This window comes from Poromitra crassiceps (genome assembly GCF_964638095.1).
Source record: "Poromitra crassiceps genome assembly, chromosome: 13".
In the NCBI taxonomy this organism is placed as follows: domain Eukaryota; kingdom Metazoa; phylum Chordata; class Actinopteri; order Beryciformes; family Melamphaidae; genus Poromitra; species Poromitra crassiceps.
Genome location: NC_139644.1, coordinates 46,150,295 through 46,166,352, shown reverse-complemented (window position 1 = coordinate 46,166,352; position 16,058 = coordinate 46,150,295). Strand labels below are relative to the sequence as shown.

Genomic DNA, 16,058 nt, shown 5'->3' with positions numbered 1-16,058 from the left:
ATTGCTGTAGCTAGTGCATTCCTTTCATTTCTTTCTCACACTGCACTCTGTCAGGCCCCTCTAAGGGCTAACTAAGCGCACTCCCCAATTTTGAAGTCGATCTGACGAACGGTTAGGGTTAGGATTACACGAAGGAGAGACACACAGACAGACAGTGTTGGAATTATTTCGACAAAGCACAGTATTGTCTGCTAGAGCAGCTACTGTTAACCAGCTGGTTAGTAAGCTAGCAGGTGACATCCGCTTTTATATCTCCTCACATAAAGCGCTCCAGGCAGTGCTTTTCCCCCGCAGAAAATGCTGGTAAATGCAACGTGGACGGACACCATAGCGTTAACGTTAGATAGATCCAGTGTTGGGGAAGCTACTTTGAAAACATAGCTTACTTAGGAAGCTACCAACTACTTCAACATGGAAGTAGTTGAACTACAGCCAATACATATCCTGGGAGAAATGTAGCTTAGGGAACTACCAGCTACACAGAAAAAGTAAGCTAGTTCAAAATCATTTTCGGGGACGGAATGAAAGCAATCGTTCCTAGTGTGGAAACACCCTTATATTGATTGTTTATAAGGCTTTAAATGGTCTGGTGCCTTCCTATATTGCTGATCTCCTGCACTATCATACTCCAGCCAGAGATGCTGTTGGATGTTCCCGAGAGCTAGACTAAAAAACAGCCTACCTATCCATATAAGAACTGCGCAGACCCCTGGAATCTTTAAGTCACTGCTGAAGGCGCATCTGTTCTCATTAGCTTTCAATTCGGGTTGAGCTTGTCACCCTTTTACTTTTTACTGTGCCTATTATGTATATTATGTATATTGTTATGTGTATTACATTACATTACATCATGTCATTTGGCACACGCTTTTATCCAAAGCGACTTACAATAACACATTTTTGTCAGCAATAGAGCGATCAACTATGCAACACAGTCTATGACAACTACAACATCTGAAGGAATAGTGGTACAAGTTAAGTGAAAGAAGTTAGTTCAAGAAGGGCCCAGATGGAGCATCAAGTGTATTCTTCTTCTTATTTCTATTTTACCAACTGTCTAATTGATATTTGGCTGTTCAGCACTTTGGTCAACCTTGGTTGTGTAAATGTGCTATATATAAAATAAACTTGACTTGACTTGACTATATGCCTCGGCCCCCTAGTGGCCACCCCATGTACACTAATAGGGTGACTTTCATGACAAACTGCCGTGAGCCCAGCTTGGCATGACATATGGTCATGTAACTCTACTTTTAACTGCTTTTGATCAAGAGGTTGATCAACAGTCTGTGGGAATAGTGTATGAGTGTATGAGAGCCACCACATCACATGTTTTTCTCTGCAGGGTCTGAAGCCCATGGACTTCAACGGCTTATCTGATCCCTACGTCAAACTGCATCTCCTGCCTGGAGCGTGCAAGGTGAGAGAGAAGAGCCAAGTTGGGTTTCCATCCAAATGTATCGCCAATTTTAGCCGAATTTTCAGAAAATTGGCAAAAGAAAATGCGAAATTATGTGCCTTTCCATCCACTTATGCAAAATGTTAGTGCCTTACATGCAGACGTTTGCCCATTTTCTTGCATGCAACATCCGAGCTGCCTGTAACCTTAAAGGAGAATTACATTTTTTTTACCTTATTTCCAGCTTTAAATGTGATTTCTAAGTCACCCAGAGAAGTTTGGTTTGATTAGCATCAGCAGAAACGATAATCCGTTTTGATTGCCAGCTAGGAATATGGGGCATGTGAGATGCTTATATTTACGTCCTGTTAATAGCTTATTTCCCGATGCAGCGGCTCATGTCATTATATCATAGAGACAACGAGGAAGTTAACGATGTATTTATTACCTTGGTGCAGCTGGCTCATCCTGCTCTGTTTGCTGTCCATCACAGATAGCAGCTCCCGTTCCACCGTTGCTCATTTTCGAATCCATTATGACGTTATTCCATACAGGCGGCCGTTGAATTCAAATGAATCGTCTATATTCTCGAAAACATAAAAATCAGCAGTGTTTTACCATGTTAGCCTACATACCGGCTACAGAGCAAGTCACCCGGATGTGCTTCTTCTTCTTCTTCTGTTCTGCCGTATTACCAAAGAGAAGAAGAAGAAGCACATCCGGGTGACTTGCCCTGTAGCCGGTATGTAGGCTAACATGGTCAACACTGCTGATATTTATCTGTATATCTGTCTATCTGTCTATCCGGGGCAGGTCATTGTTGACTTGCAGCTAGTTTGCTTCTGTAGTTTAGCCTAGCCTAGCCTAGCAGATATGTATGGATTTTTGTTATCATTCATTTTTTATTGTAACGTCGCCAGTCACAGACAATAACACACGTTACCGAATACATTGTCATTGATCAATTAACCCAATCTTCCACCCCCATCCCCACTCCCTTCCACCAATCCGGATATTACAAAAGACAGGTATTACAGTTACATAGCAATACAGCAGGTAAATAAGAGTCACCTAGTCAGGAGATCCTTTAAGTTAGAGATCAGATCTGTCCACATTGGCATTGTGTCATTATTGATTCTTGCTGATGACAGTTGCAGGTAAGAGATGTCTAAAAAGCTCCAAAGCCAATGAGTGTGTGAAATATCATGAGGTGGTTTCCACCGCTGAACGACAATCTTCTCTGCGGCTGTTAGGCCTGCCAGCCAGACTTATGTGATTTTTCCGTAAAGGAAAGGTGGGAGTCATCATTTAGTAGATGTACCGCAGGGTCCATCGGGAGTTGAACCCTCAATACTGTAGATCTGCAAGGGTATTGATAACCTTCCCCCACAACTCCAACACCCCTGTGCACTGTCATACAACATGCATGAAGGAGCCAATGGTTCCCTGGGGGCAGAATGAACAATATGGGTCAGGTACCAGTGGGTCAGGTACCAGTCCCATTCAGTGTCTGGTTCTCAGTGTTAGATAAGCTCTATAGCAACATTTCAAATGTATGTATTGATGGTTTGGATTCTTCGAAGCACCAGTACCATTAATCCAAATTAAAGTAAAGGTAAAGGTAAAGTCCCACTGATTGTCACACAATGTGTGAAATTTGTTCTCCGCATTTGACCCATCCCCTGGGGGAGCGGTGAGCGGCAGCGTGCGCCGCGCTCGGGAATCATATGGTGATCTAACCCCCCAATTCCAACCCTTTGATGCTGAGTGCCAAGCAGGGAGGCAAATGGGTCCCATTTTTATAGTCTGTGGTATGACTCGGCCGGGGATCGAACTCACGACCTCCCAGTCTCAGGGCGGACACTCAGACCACAAGGCCACTGAGCTGGTTTTTAAACCCAGTCTAAGTCCTTGTCCTAGTTCTCCATCCCATGCTTGCATTGCACATGTAGGCGTATATTTCTGGCAGTTTAAGTTATCATAGCTATATGACACTATCCGTTTTGGAGCATTCTTTATCCAATCTAGAATAGGGTGGTCTTTTAAACCTGACCCCCAGGGATACCCCATAGGCTTTACAGGCTGACCTTATTCTGAAGTAAAAGAAAAGAGAGTTTGTCGATATTGTCGTAGGAAACAAGATCTTGGAAGTCACAGATATGATTAGGACCATTAATATCTTGAAGATTCATAATACCGTTATCCTCCCATGATGTGTTACTGAAAGGCTTCCCCCCAGTTAGAAGGTGACTATTGTTCCATAACGGAGATGACCTATACCGCACACCCTGGATCTTCACGAACCTTTCTGCTGCTCTAAACACTTGTAGGATGTGAGTAAAGATCAGACCATAGTGGAGACCACATATTTTGTTAGACATACCTATAAAGAGAAAATCCCTCAATCTTATCGGTGCTAGAGACTCCTTAATACAAATACCCAGTGATATAGTTTAAAATTTGGACATGCCCATCCCCCAGCCAATTTGTTGAATTGAAGAGGTGACCACTTTATGCTGGGTCGCTTACTATTCCAAGCGTAAGCTCGTACTAAGGAGTCTAGCCTCTGCCAATAACCTGTCGGAGGAGCAAGTTGGATCATTGAACTGATCAAATGAATGCGGGGTAGGATGTTCATTTTAATGACAGATATACGGGCTGGGACTGATGCTGGTAGGTGTTTCCATCTCGCAATATCCTCTTCTACTTTTTTCAGCACTAAAGAGTAATTTGTTTTAGCTATAGAAGATAACGGATATTTATCTGATTTTGAGACGAGGGACGATTCATTTGAATTCGATGGCTGCACGTATTTATTTGAGCCAGTCTAGAATAACGTCATGAATTACAATTTAAAAATAAGGTCCAGGTTGTAAAACGAAAAACAAAAAGCAGAATTCTCCTTTAACGTTTCTTGATGTATGATTGTAGTTTCTCCACAAAACGACACCTTTAAATGGATTACCACGCACCACGCACCACTCTTCAATTTGACATATATATATAATCCACCAAGCATTTACTGTAAGTGAATAAAATGTCAATTCTAGAAGTGAGTCACCAGCTCTCGTAGGCTTCAGTTAAAACACAGGCGGACTAAACCTAAATTCAAATTGTGCCTAAATATGTGCTGCGTATTTACCTTACATGCATTTAGTGTATGACCACATGTAGCATGTTTTATGGTCGAGATGTTAACTTTTGGCATTAAGCAAGACAACATGAAATGCATGGTTTTTGAATGGAGTTTGGTTAGCTGAGGCTTTGGTTAACCAGACAGCCGAAGATTATAGCTTAATCCCTTTCTACTGCACTAAATCACATTTACGTTTTATCGATGCAACAACTTTTCCACCTCTCCCCAAGCGTTTTTTTTTCTTTCTTTTTTCGAATTTCGCAATGTTTCCACTCAATGCGCAAATCCAAAATGCACATAAAACAGGTGGATGGAAACCCATGGAGAGGGAGAGAGAGAGAGAGAGAAGAGAGTATAAACAGACATGAGAGCAGTAGCGAGACACGTGAATGCAGCTTCACACTGTCGATCTGTATTTGTGTCTGTGAATGTCTGTCTTTTAGGCCAATAAGCTGAAAACAAAGACAATTCGCAACTCTCTGAATCCAGTGTGGAATGAGACTCTCACGTACGTCGGGATCACAGAGGAGGACATGCACAGGAAGACACTCAGGTGTGTGTGTGTGTGTGTGTGTGAGAGAGAGAGAGAGTGAGCGAGCGAGCGAGCGAGCGAGTGAGTGAGTGTGAGAGACAGACAGAGAGAGGGGGAGAGTGAGAGTGCAGTTGTCTATGACATCTCAGTGCCATCTATTAATTTGGTAATGCATTTAATTAAAATGGATTATCAACCGCCACTCTTCAATTGGGCATATATAATCCACTGAGCAGTTAGTGTAAGTGAATAAAATATCAATTATAGAAGTGAGTCAGCTGTTTATCCCGCAGTCTTCTTCAGTTAAAACACATCCGGCGGTCTAAACGTTCAAATTGCGTGCTGCTTAAAGTGCTGCTTAAAGGTACAAACTCTTGCTTACAGTAAGCTTCCTAAGCCTGACTGACATGTATGTCTACTAGCTAATGTAAAGCCACACATAAATAATCATACTGTATGTTTTTAAGTATATGGACATATATCATTATTAACTATAGAAGAGTAGTCTTTGACGGGTCTGGACGAGCCCAAGCAGGTCTCTCTGAGGAAATACTCGGCTGCAAAGGCTTCTTCTCTCTGCAGGAACAGGTTCTCATGCAGCGATTCGGCCACCTTCTGGTTGACCTTTGCAAGCTTCTCCCTCCACAGTTTGACCACACGGGACACCTGGCTGGGCAGGTAGGTAGGTGCGAGCCAGGAAGGCGGCCTCCGGTAGCCGGTTAGTCCTGATCAGCAGCTCCAGACACTGATCCAGTTTCCCCTGCAGGAAGTAGCTCATGAAGGCCACATTGTTTTTTCCGTCCCTCTCAGTGCTCTCAGCCAGCTTGCCCACCATGGCGGCATTAGCGGAAGCTGCGGCGAGGAGGAGCAGGCCGCCATAGTCCTGGGCATGGTAGAGACACTCCTCAGCTAGGCCAGACTGCCAGTTGCTGATAGCCAGCTCTGCCAGCTGCGTCCACTTCTGTTCTGACTCAGCCTCCACAGCCAGGTGACGGGCTATCTTCAGCTCTCCCAACTGCAGGACCCGGTCAAACCTGTGTTCTGGGTCAGTGGACACAGCCAGTGCCTGCCGCTTGAAACCCTGTTTCTCCAGGAAATGGGCCACCCGGGCCATCTGCTCTTTGGGGATTGTGGGTAGCACCTTGTCGGCCATTTCAAAGTCCCTCCTCATGACGGCAGTCTTGTATTCCAGGACGGAGAACAGCAGGGAGTAGCTGACAATGTTGAGCTCCTTGTCTCCCAGGTACAGACGGTCATCCCCCAGCAGCTATATGGTCCTGTCCAGATGAGCAATAGTGACAATCTCTCCTTGAGTCTGTTGATGGAGCTGATGAAGATATAAAGCAGTCTCCCACCCACAGTCCAGTCTTCATGATCTCCTTAATCTCCCCCTGTTCTTTGAAGGCATCATCTGTGACTCCTCCGTTGGACTCCTGGGAGGCGGCTACTTTCTCTGCCAGGTAAGGCAGGATAAAGAGAGACTCCTCTGTGGCGATACAGAGCAGCTCCACAGAGTCAGACTAGAAGATGTTTGGGCTGGATTATGATGTGGTGGATCAATTTTGTGTTCTCCCAGTCGTAGAATTCACTTCACATTCATTCACTGACCTCACCCCCAGCAGGAAGCCTCCATAGATACCTTCAGCTCTGAAGTTTCCCTTAAAAGATTAATTTTCCTTGAAGTTCTTGAATATTTTGATGATACTGTTGCTTTCCCTGATGGCATACTCAGAGTTGTGAGCCCAGACACACTCCTGTGCTGAACCAAAGCTCTTGTTCCTCATAGCCATAGCAGTGTAGATTATGTACTCTCCATCTCCACACACCACAAGGAACCTTCCATTGGGGTTATGCTGGATGGTTTGAGGGGTAGATCTTGCAGCTGCCCATGTCTTTGGCGGCCAGCGGCAGCCTCTCCCCATCCTGGCATCACCAGTGGCCTTCAGGTTAGTCTGCTGGACCTCGCTGTGCTTGGCCCAGCTGATTCTCCCACTGATGGACATAGCCGGCTCCTCCCTCCCCCGCTTGATGATGATGCTGCCTTCATCGCGCAGGTGACATTCTGGACGTGGGCCTCCAGGGTCTGAACACAGGTCTTGTTCTGGTGGTCCCAGATCTTGACCAGGCAGTCATCAGCCCCTGATATGAGATAAGTCTTGTCTCCTCCACCATAGTAGTCAATACAGTTCACTACTTTCTTGTGGCCCTCCAAAGTAAAATTGGGAGATGAGGAGCCCAGCTGCCAAACCTTGATGCTCCGGTCCAGCGAAGTGCTGGAAAACTGGTTGTTGTCTTGGGGTTGATTGCGGTCTGCATGACGTAATGAGTGTGACCCTCAGACGCCTGACTGCATGACCACTTCTTCTCCCAGTCCCACAGCTTGATCAACATGCTGGTGAGGATGTAGGGCTGTGTGGGCTGAACAACGATGCATCGGATGTATCAAGAGTGGGTCTCGGACATGTGGACCTGCTCCAAGGTGTTGTAGTTGAACACACGGATCTACGAATCATCCCCTCCAATTCTTCCTGGCCACACACTTAGAAGCTCTGACTGGTTGGGAACCCACTTGAGATGTCTTCATTAGTGTTTCATGGTTCCACACAGCCATTGTACAGACTGGCCAGCATCCATGGCTCAGCTGGGTGAAGGTCCACACTCTTCACATGGTCTGACCTGGGTGTCAGCCTCCACTTGATGTCCAGCTTAACTCATTGAGTGCCAGCCACTTTTGGAGAACGGACGCTCCCAGTGCCAGAGTTTCAGAGCGTTTTCAGTGAATTCTCGAGGCCCACAGAATATTGTGTGATATTACTATGTAAACACCGAACACGCACAAAGAACGATGAGACTCTCTTCTATCATCTGCAAAAAAAAGTTTATTGATATCATTTTCCGTTCTTTAGTTATCAGCCGGAGAAGATAGGTTGATTTCAGCAAAAACACACGTTTCAATTTAGAATCTGAGATATTCAGCCTTTTGTGAAAGGAACCATTTCAAGCACATCATTGACTCTGAAGCTAATATTTTCTGATGTAATGACACCTCAAAAATAATTTCCTTCAATAAAACAGTGAAAACAAAGGAATTTTGTTTGGCCAAATAATATTTTTTAGCTGCAACCAGCAGCGCTGGCCCCTGCGTGCGCAGACCCTACACCTTCTTGCTGGTCTTGATTTACTGCTGGTGGGCATCAGATATTCTAGCTTGTTTGCCTGTCTCTGTGCATCGAGCCTGCTGCCTGGGTCTGTGTTTACTGTCAATGGTTGTATGCTGTAGTGCCCTGCGTGCCCCACCCCCCTCCTCCTCCTCCGTGGGAGTGTCTCTGGGGCTCTGCTGCGAGTGCGTTTGCTCTGCGTTTGCTCTGCACTGAAAAGTGCGCTGCACCCCGCTTTTTCACAGCCTGTCGCCGGCTCTCAGCTGAGAATAATGTAACTTTTCAGAAAGACGCTGGTGTCGGCAACTAAATCATATGGTGGGGCTATCGCAGCGGAGACGGAGGGGCTCAAATGTGGCAGCAGATTGACTGCTGTTCACAGGCACAGCTAACGTTATGCTTCATGCCTATCGATGCGATTTCCGTTTCCACATGACTTCTTCTCTTTTTTCCTCGCCTTTCTCTAATCTGGAGAGCACTGTCGCCACCTAATGGGTCCCTAAAATAGCTTTTACACATTCAACATCCACCATACTTTCACAGGAGATGGATCTGGCTTTGATCCACGTCCCACCGTCAAAAAACGCAATTGACGAACATACTCGTCCTTGGCACTCTACGTTACTAAACGAATTGACGAACATACTCGTCCTTGGCACTCAATGAGTTAAGAAGCATGTTTTATCCCTGTGTTGTCCCTGTTCCTGCTGTGTTGTCCCTGTTCCCGCTGTGTTGTCCCTGTTCCCGCTGTGTTCCCGCTGTGTTGTCCCTGTTCCCGCTGTGTTGTCCCTGTTTGTGTTGTCCCTGTTCCCACTGTGTTGTCCCTGTTCCCACTGTGTTGTCCCTGTTCCCACTGTGTTGTCCCTGTTCCCCTGTTCCCGCTGTGTTGTCCCTGTTCCCACTGTGTTGTCCCTGTTCCCCTGTTCCCGCTTTGTTGTCCCTGTTCCCGCTGTGTTGTCCCTGTTTGTGTTGTCCCTGTTCCCACTGTGTTGTCCCTGTTCCCACTGTGTTGTCCCTGTTTGTGTTGTCCCTGTTCCCGCTGTGTTGTCCCTGTTCCCGCTGTGTTGTCCCTGTTCCCACTGTGTTGTCCCTGTCCCCGCTGTGTTGTCCCTGTTCCCGCTGTGTTGTCCCTGTTCCCGCTGTGTTGTCCCTGTTTGTGTTGTCCCTGTTCCCGCTGTATTGTCCCTGTTCCCGCTGTGTTGTCCCTGTTCCCACTGTGTTGTCCCTGTTCCCACTGTGTTGTCCCTGTTCCCGCTGTGTTGTCCCTGTTCCCACTGTGTTGTCCCTGTTCCCACTGTGTTGTCCCTGTTCCCACTGTGTTGTCCCTGTTCCCCCTGTTCCCTCTGTGTTGTCCCTGTTCCCGCTGTGTTGTCCCTGTTCCACTGTGTTGTCCCTGTTCCACTGTGTTGTCCCTGTTCCCGCTGTGTTGTCCCTGTTCCCACTGTGTTGTCCCTGTTCCCACTGTGTTGTCCCTGTTCCCCTGTTCCCGCTGTGTTGTCCCTGTTCCCACTATGTTGTCGCTAAGATGGATATATTGTGGCTTGTAGCAATCAGGGTCCAAATGTTGCTATTTCCGTGAAGTGCACTAGATACTTCCTCTACTTGGCACTCAATAGCCTCTGCAGGAAAGGATTTATCTATGAAATTATCAGTGTCTGTCATAAATCAAAGATGATATCACTCATGTATAGAATTGGTGATGTCACTTGAGCACTATGTCATCAGTAAGTGATGACATCAGTGATGATGTCACCAGTTATGTCACTCAAGCAATTACAATCTTATCTTCTTACTAATATAATATGAAAAAGTGATGTGCCTTGTAGTGTGGATCTACTATGGAGTATTGTTCTCAGATGAGCCAGCGGCTGTTTTGCTAGAAGAATCTGGTCAGAAGACGCACTGCGATGAAGGATCGACTGGGAGAATTAACTGCTAGCAGGACACAAGCAGATGAGGATGTTGCAGTCGCAGTGGACCGAGGTGGCTTCATGGATGACTTTTTCAGAAGGGTGGAAGGCGTTAGGGGACTCATTGATAAGATCTCCTACCAGGCGGAAGAGGTGAGGAAGATACACCGCATGATCCTGTCTGCCACCGGCCAGGATGAGAGAACAAAGGACGGGCTCAACATGCTGACCAGTGACATCAAGGGGAATGCCAATGTTGTGCGAGCTGAACTCAACTCTATGGAGCAAAGTATGCCCAAGGATGACATCGCCAATAGATCCTCAGTTGACTTCCGGATCCAGAAAACGCACCACACGGTCCTGTCCAGGAAGTTTGTGGAGGTCATGACCCAGTACAACGAGACTCAACTGTCGTTTCGGGAGAGGAGCAAAGGAAGGATCCAGAGACAGCTGGAGATCACAGGAAGTGTGACCACCAATGAAGAGCTGGAGGACATGTTGGCAAGTGGAAATCCATCGATCTTTACTTCTGATATCATTTCAAATTCTCAGATCACACGACAGGCCATGAATGAGATTGAGTCACGGCACAAGGACATCATTCGTCTGGAGTCGAGCATCAGAGAGCTCCATATGATGTTTATGGACATGGCGATGCTGGTAGAGACTCAGGGGGAGATGGTCAACAACATTGAGCAGAATGTCTCTAATGCGGCTGAATACGTTGACCGTGCAAAAGAAGAGACCAAAAAAGCAGTGAGATACCAGAAAAAGTCCAGGAGGAAATACATTCTCATTGGCTTTGCTCTGTTGATCCTCGTTGCTGTCATTGCACTAATTGTTGGCCTGTCTGTGGGGGGGTAGAAAGAGTGGATATCCGCACCCTAGTGATGCGCGCGGGTCAGGGTTTTTCAAGGCCTGCCCCAAACCAACCCGTTACGAGAACCAGTCCAACCCCGCCTGCCCCGTTAACACACCCGCCCCAACCCGGGGTACCCCAATGAACGTGTTTCTCTCTCTCTCTTCTGACTCACAGACACACACACACACACACACACACACACACAGATGCACAGCTGTTTGTTCATTCATGCGATTATGGAGTTATTTCTGTGTCGTCGTCATTACAAACTTTAATAAATATAGGTCTTTCTTCAATTACCAGAAGGTCTTCAAAAGTAGGCAGGCCTACAGAAACACTTCTATTCTTTCCAATAACTTTTAATTCTGTTCATACGTCTGTCTTCACTGCTCTCAATTGGTCAAAATAGATCCATTAACACAAAACTCTGCGGTGGAATTCCTTTATGGACAGATAAGAATTCCAACTGAATAATCCTTCCAACATGTTTGTTTTGAGGTGATTTCTTTATTGTCAGGTTTTGCCTTTGTGCCTGACGCATAATGCTCAATAAAACAATCCTCCAATATCAATCAGCATGTCCTTGGTCAGACTCGCAGCCATCTGTGTGTGTGTGTGTGTGTGTGTGTGTGTGTGTGTGTGTGTGTGTGTGTGTGTGTGTTGTTTTGCTGCTGGAAGGTATTTACTGCTACCACTGATGATGTCACAATAGAAGTTGAGCAATAGATAGACAGGCACGTCACTTTTCGTGACGTAATTTGCCCCGGAAGTAAGTTCTGTGTCCATTTTCTCCATAGACATTTCGATAAATCCAAATATATTGAGTTTTAAGGCTGGAACCAAGCCAACAAGTCTTCCAGAGAATCTTGAGTGACCATAAAATACTCGCCCTTGTACCCCCCTGGTCCGGCTGTTGGATCTAAAGGGGGGGAGCGTGTTGTTTTTTCAAGTCTTGGACGGAAACGCCTGAAATTCAGCCCAGGTATTTTTTGGGGTTTATGATGGTAATTACCGTAAATTCCGGACTATAAGCCGCACCGGTGCATAAGCCGCACCTGCAAAGTTGACTATTTTTTTCTTATATAAGCCGCACCGGACTATAAGCCGCGGGTGTTTTAATGGTATTTTTTTTTTTTTTATTATTTTTTTATTGTGTTTTAATGTTTAATTACCATATGTAAGGGTTCATGCACAGAGGGGATTGTCGGGAAAGAGATGGCTGTTTGAGGAAGCTCCCATTTATTAACATTTCAACAAAACAACATAACACAACACCACCTGTGTTGTTTTTTACAGTGCACACAGTGTCATACAGTGTCATACAGTGTGGTGAAAAGAGGGCAAGAGAGGAAATTAAAACTTATTATAGTTATATAGGATTTATAGTTAGAAAGAGTGCTAAAAAAGAGAGATTTTTTTTTTTTTTTTTTTTTTTTTTAAATCCATAGATAAGCCGCACCGTTATATAAGCCGCAGGGGCCAAAAAAGGCCAAAAAACGGGAAAAAAGGTGCGGCTTATAGTCCGGAATTTACGGTAACCCTTCCACCACTAGAAAAAGATCATCCTGGCACCCAGAAAGTGATGTCCTCACGTTGCCCCTCCGTAGATCCAGCAGCCGGCGTATTACTTTCATTAAAACCGCCTTTTTGAGACCTCCAGGAAATGTTTACAAAATTAATTTATTTTTATTTTTTTCAGCGGGCATCCTGGACCAAATACCTTTAAATTTGACCTTAATATCTAACCTTGGAGTTGGTTGAACATTTGATGGAGTTACAAGGCTTCAAAATCCATTGCATAGTTTTCCCATTGGTTTCAATGTTAATTTAGCAAAAACCAATTTTTCTTTTACTTCCAGGTACTTTACCCAAAAATATTATTTTTCTGATCTTACACCTCTCAGCTCGAGTCAAGACATGAAATTTGTAGTTTCTATTGTGTTTGCCCCCCCCCCCCTATTTGATCAGTTTTTGTTACAGCAACCAATTGCATGCAGTTTGACATGAAATATACAGTACAGTGATCGTCATGGCAACATGTCACATAACCTTGGAACCCGGATTTTCCGGTGCAAACTACTGATTTGAAGCATTTAGACCGAGATTGATGGAGGAATGAAGCTATTTTGTGTTTTTTGTGAAAATTAGCTGGCAGTCGAAAATGGTCAGTTTCATGTTTTTTTTCGTCTAATTTACCTTCTTTGAAAGTATGTCGTATCTCAGCAACCGTTCGTTGTAGAGACTCGCGGCTGGCATGGCTGGAATCAGCATCGAAAACTGAGTCTTGATCTCTAAGATCGTCGTGATGCTGCCTTCTACCTGCCTTTCCTGGGACATCGTTTGCAGTATGCGTTAATCACCGACGCACGGTAAATCTGTTGCCGGGAAACAAGGCTCTTTCTCGGCTAATGGGCTGGAGCGGCAGCTACGGAGGCCTGCGTCTGTTCTCGCTCGATTCGCCTCATCATGGCATCGTAACAGCACACTATTCACCCAGATGTCAAAGATCGCAACACAAAAAAACATTAATTATGAATATCAAAAATGAATATTAAATATCAATATCCAGCTGCTGGACCAGTAAGTGCGACAAGCAAAAAATATAAGGGGGGTACAAGGGTTAAGGGTGAAAACAAAAGTGCAAAAATAAATGTTGCAGCGTATCTCAGGAGCCTTGTGTGTAGGTTTGTGTGTGTGTGTGTGTGTGTGTGTGTGTGTAGGTGTGTGTGTGTGCGTGCGTGCATGTGTCTGCGTGTGTGTGTGTAGCTGCTTTCACACATGTCTGGAATTCAGGAGTTATCTAGAGGCCATCCGGATGCTTGCCTATGTGTGAACACGTTTAGTTGGCTCATGCGCGCGCCCGCGAGCCTCCTCCTAGATGGAGGTAAGTGTAGCCCCAGCCGTAGTCGCAGAAGCGTATTGTCCCCCCCCCCCCCCCCCCCCCTCCAGAGCTCCATGAAGTAAGTAGTCAGCATAGTGAGTGCATGAGGACAGAGACATTGTGACAGATTATTATTATATAAATAGTCGATGTGAATGAGCGAGCAAAAAACACATCATGCCATTTGGTTTCCAAATGAAGCTCAAAACTGCTCCGTGTGCGACAGCCAACATGTTGCTGGATTTCTGGATTGAAAGGCTCATGGCTCTGATCTGATTTCATGTCTGCTTCGCACAGCACACACATTTAATAAGCATTTTTGGACGCAAGGGTCGTCCCGCTTCCCAGTATTGGACATCGCTAGGTAGGGTATCTGGATCTGGTTGCGTTCATGTCTTTGATTTAACGTTTACACAGCGTTTGTGAAGATTCAATGGCAGAACCGCAAATTCCAAGTAGCGTCAAGTCAGGCAGTATAAAACGAAAACTTCCAGGTATAACCTTCGCAATAATGGAAATTAAATAAAGTAAATGCACGTGTAATGTTTTTTGTGTGTGTTTCGAAAGATACAGAACGGAGATAAACTGGAAGAATATCTGCTCCCTTCGAAAAGTCAATTTTAACCCGTAGTGAGTCGACATTCTGATTTTTTGTTACTAAGTAATACAACATTTATTTTATTTTGAAGGTAAAAACGTCTAGCTTCCTGTATTCTGTATAATTCTAGTAGGTTTGATGCATTTTAGGACTGAACATAGCAAAGACCTGTTTTGTTTGTAGTGCTTGCGACTCGAGGAAATCGATGCATCTGGGCGTGAGTTGTAGGGTTGTTTAATTAATTACTTACTAACGTTATGCGCAAACGATTATATGCCGTGAACGTTAGGCAGTTATCGCCCATTATGTATTTTTAGTTTTCACAACTCCCCTTGTGTGGTCATGCCCAAATTCCCCCACCCCCCCTTCTCTACTTTACAAACTCTGCGGAGGTGCTACTCATGTGTGAAAGCAACATGCCTCATGTGTGAAAGGGTACACTTCACGTATCATCTGGGGCAGGCTCAGTGGGGAGCAACCCTCACCTGATCCGGAGTTCATGTGTGAAAATAGCTTGTGTGTGCGTGTGCGTTTGTGTGTGTGTGTGTGTGTCTGCGTGCGTGTGTGTGTGTAAAGTGCTTGTTGAGAACACAGGGAGGTCATTTCTGATTGTATGCTTTTTTCCATTGCACAGCAGAAGCAACATGCACTACATGCTGCTGCATCGTAGGTACAGTATGTAGGCGTCGACTATCAAAATCACTAGTCTACACTGTGCATCATAGTTGAATAAACAATATAGATACAAAATAAAAAACAGATTTGAGTGTGTGTGTGTGCGCGCGCGTGTGAGTTAGGGTTGCACGATATACCGGTATTAGTATGGTACCGCGGTTCCATGCCATTAAAAAGGATACTATACCACGTTAATTTAGTACCGATACTTAAAAAAATGTCATGGGTTGCGTCAGTGTGCGACCGTGGTGTTTGTTAGCGGAGGAGAGAGACACAGCGGCATTAAAGTTGAGAGCCTGTGTCCCAGTTCACTTGAAGGCAACACATCGTTGCCTTGAACCAATGGTGACTGGTGAAAAGTGAAAAAAAGCTCTCTCTGACTCTGTCTGCTTCATGTGTGGGCGTGCCGACTTTCCCCCCTTCCCTCTCTGCTCGCTCTATGGCCAGTCCTTCAGTCCTCACTGCAGCACCCGACACACAGGAGGACAGACACAGCGGCTTCTTCTGATGCAAGCCGCCCAACGCTTGTAGAAAAAGCAGATGCACGAAGCGAAATATGGAAATATTTTGCTTACGTTGCCGACAGCGAAGGCAAGCCCGTGGACACATCGAAACCAGTGTAAAAGGTGCTTCAACGCGACCCAAGCGAAAGGCTCAAACACATCGAACCTGGCTAAACATCTTGCAGACAGGCACCCCGACCTGTTCAAAGAGTTTAAAGACCGACAGGTTAGCGAACGTGAACGATAAACATACATGCCCTCAAATAAGTCAAACGAGTATTGTGTGACAAGCGAACTTGTTTCACTGAAAAAGTTCGCTTGTCACAATAGCCTACTCGTTTACAGTGAAACACGAGGCAATGTGCTGGAGCACAGATCTCTGCCAAGGAGCAAGTCATGACATG

The 16,058-nt window shown here is 45.4% G+C and overlaps 1 protein-coding gene and 2 pseudogenes across 3 annotated transcripts in view; 2 read left to right on the top strand and 1 right to left on the bottom strand.

Moving 5' to 3' along the window:
- Window positions 1–16,058, top strand: part of doc2a (double C2-like domains, alpha) — a gene marked incomplete at both ends in the record, with an annotated part of 147,162 nt that overhangs the window by 71,919 nt on the left and 59,185 nt on the right. Inside the window, 2 exons of the mRNA XM_083650127.1 lie at window positions 1,346–1,420; window positions 4,979–5,088. Of these exons, the coding sequence (XP_083506253.1) occupies window positions 1,346–1,420; window positions 4,979–5,088 (185 nt within the window). The remainder of the gene's footprint in view (window positions 1–1,345; window positions 1,421–4,978; window positions 5,089–16,058) is intronic.
- On the bottom strand, window positions 5,530–7,766 carry LOC310787836 (coatomer subunit beta' pseudogene; annotated as a pseudogene). Its single transcript has one exon. The product of its transcript is annotated as a coatomer subunit beta' pseudogene (transcript).
- LOC310787835 (syntaxin-2 pseudogene) lies at window positions 10,133–10,999 on the top strand (annotated as a pseudogene). Its single transcript has one exon. The product of its transcript is annotated as a syntaxin-2 pseudogene (transcript).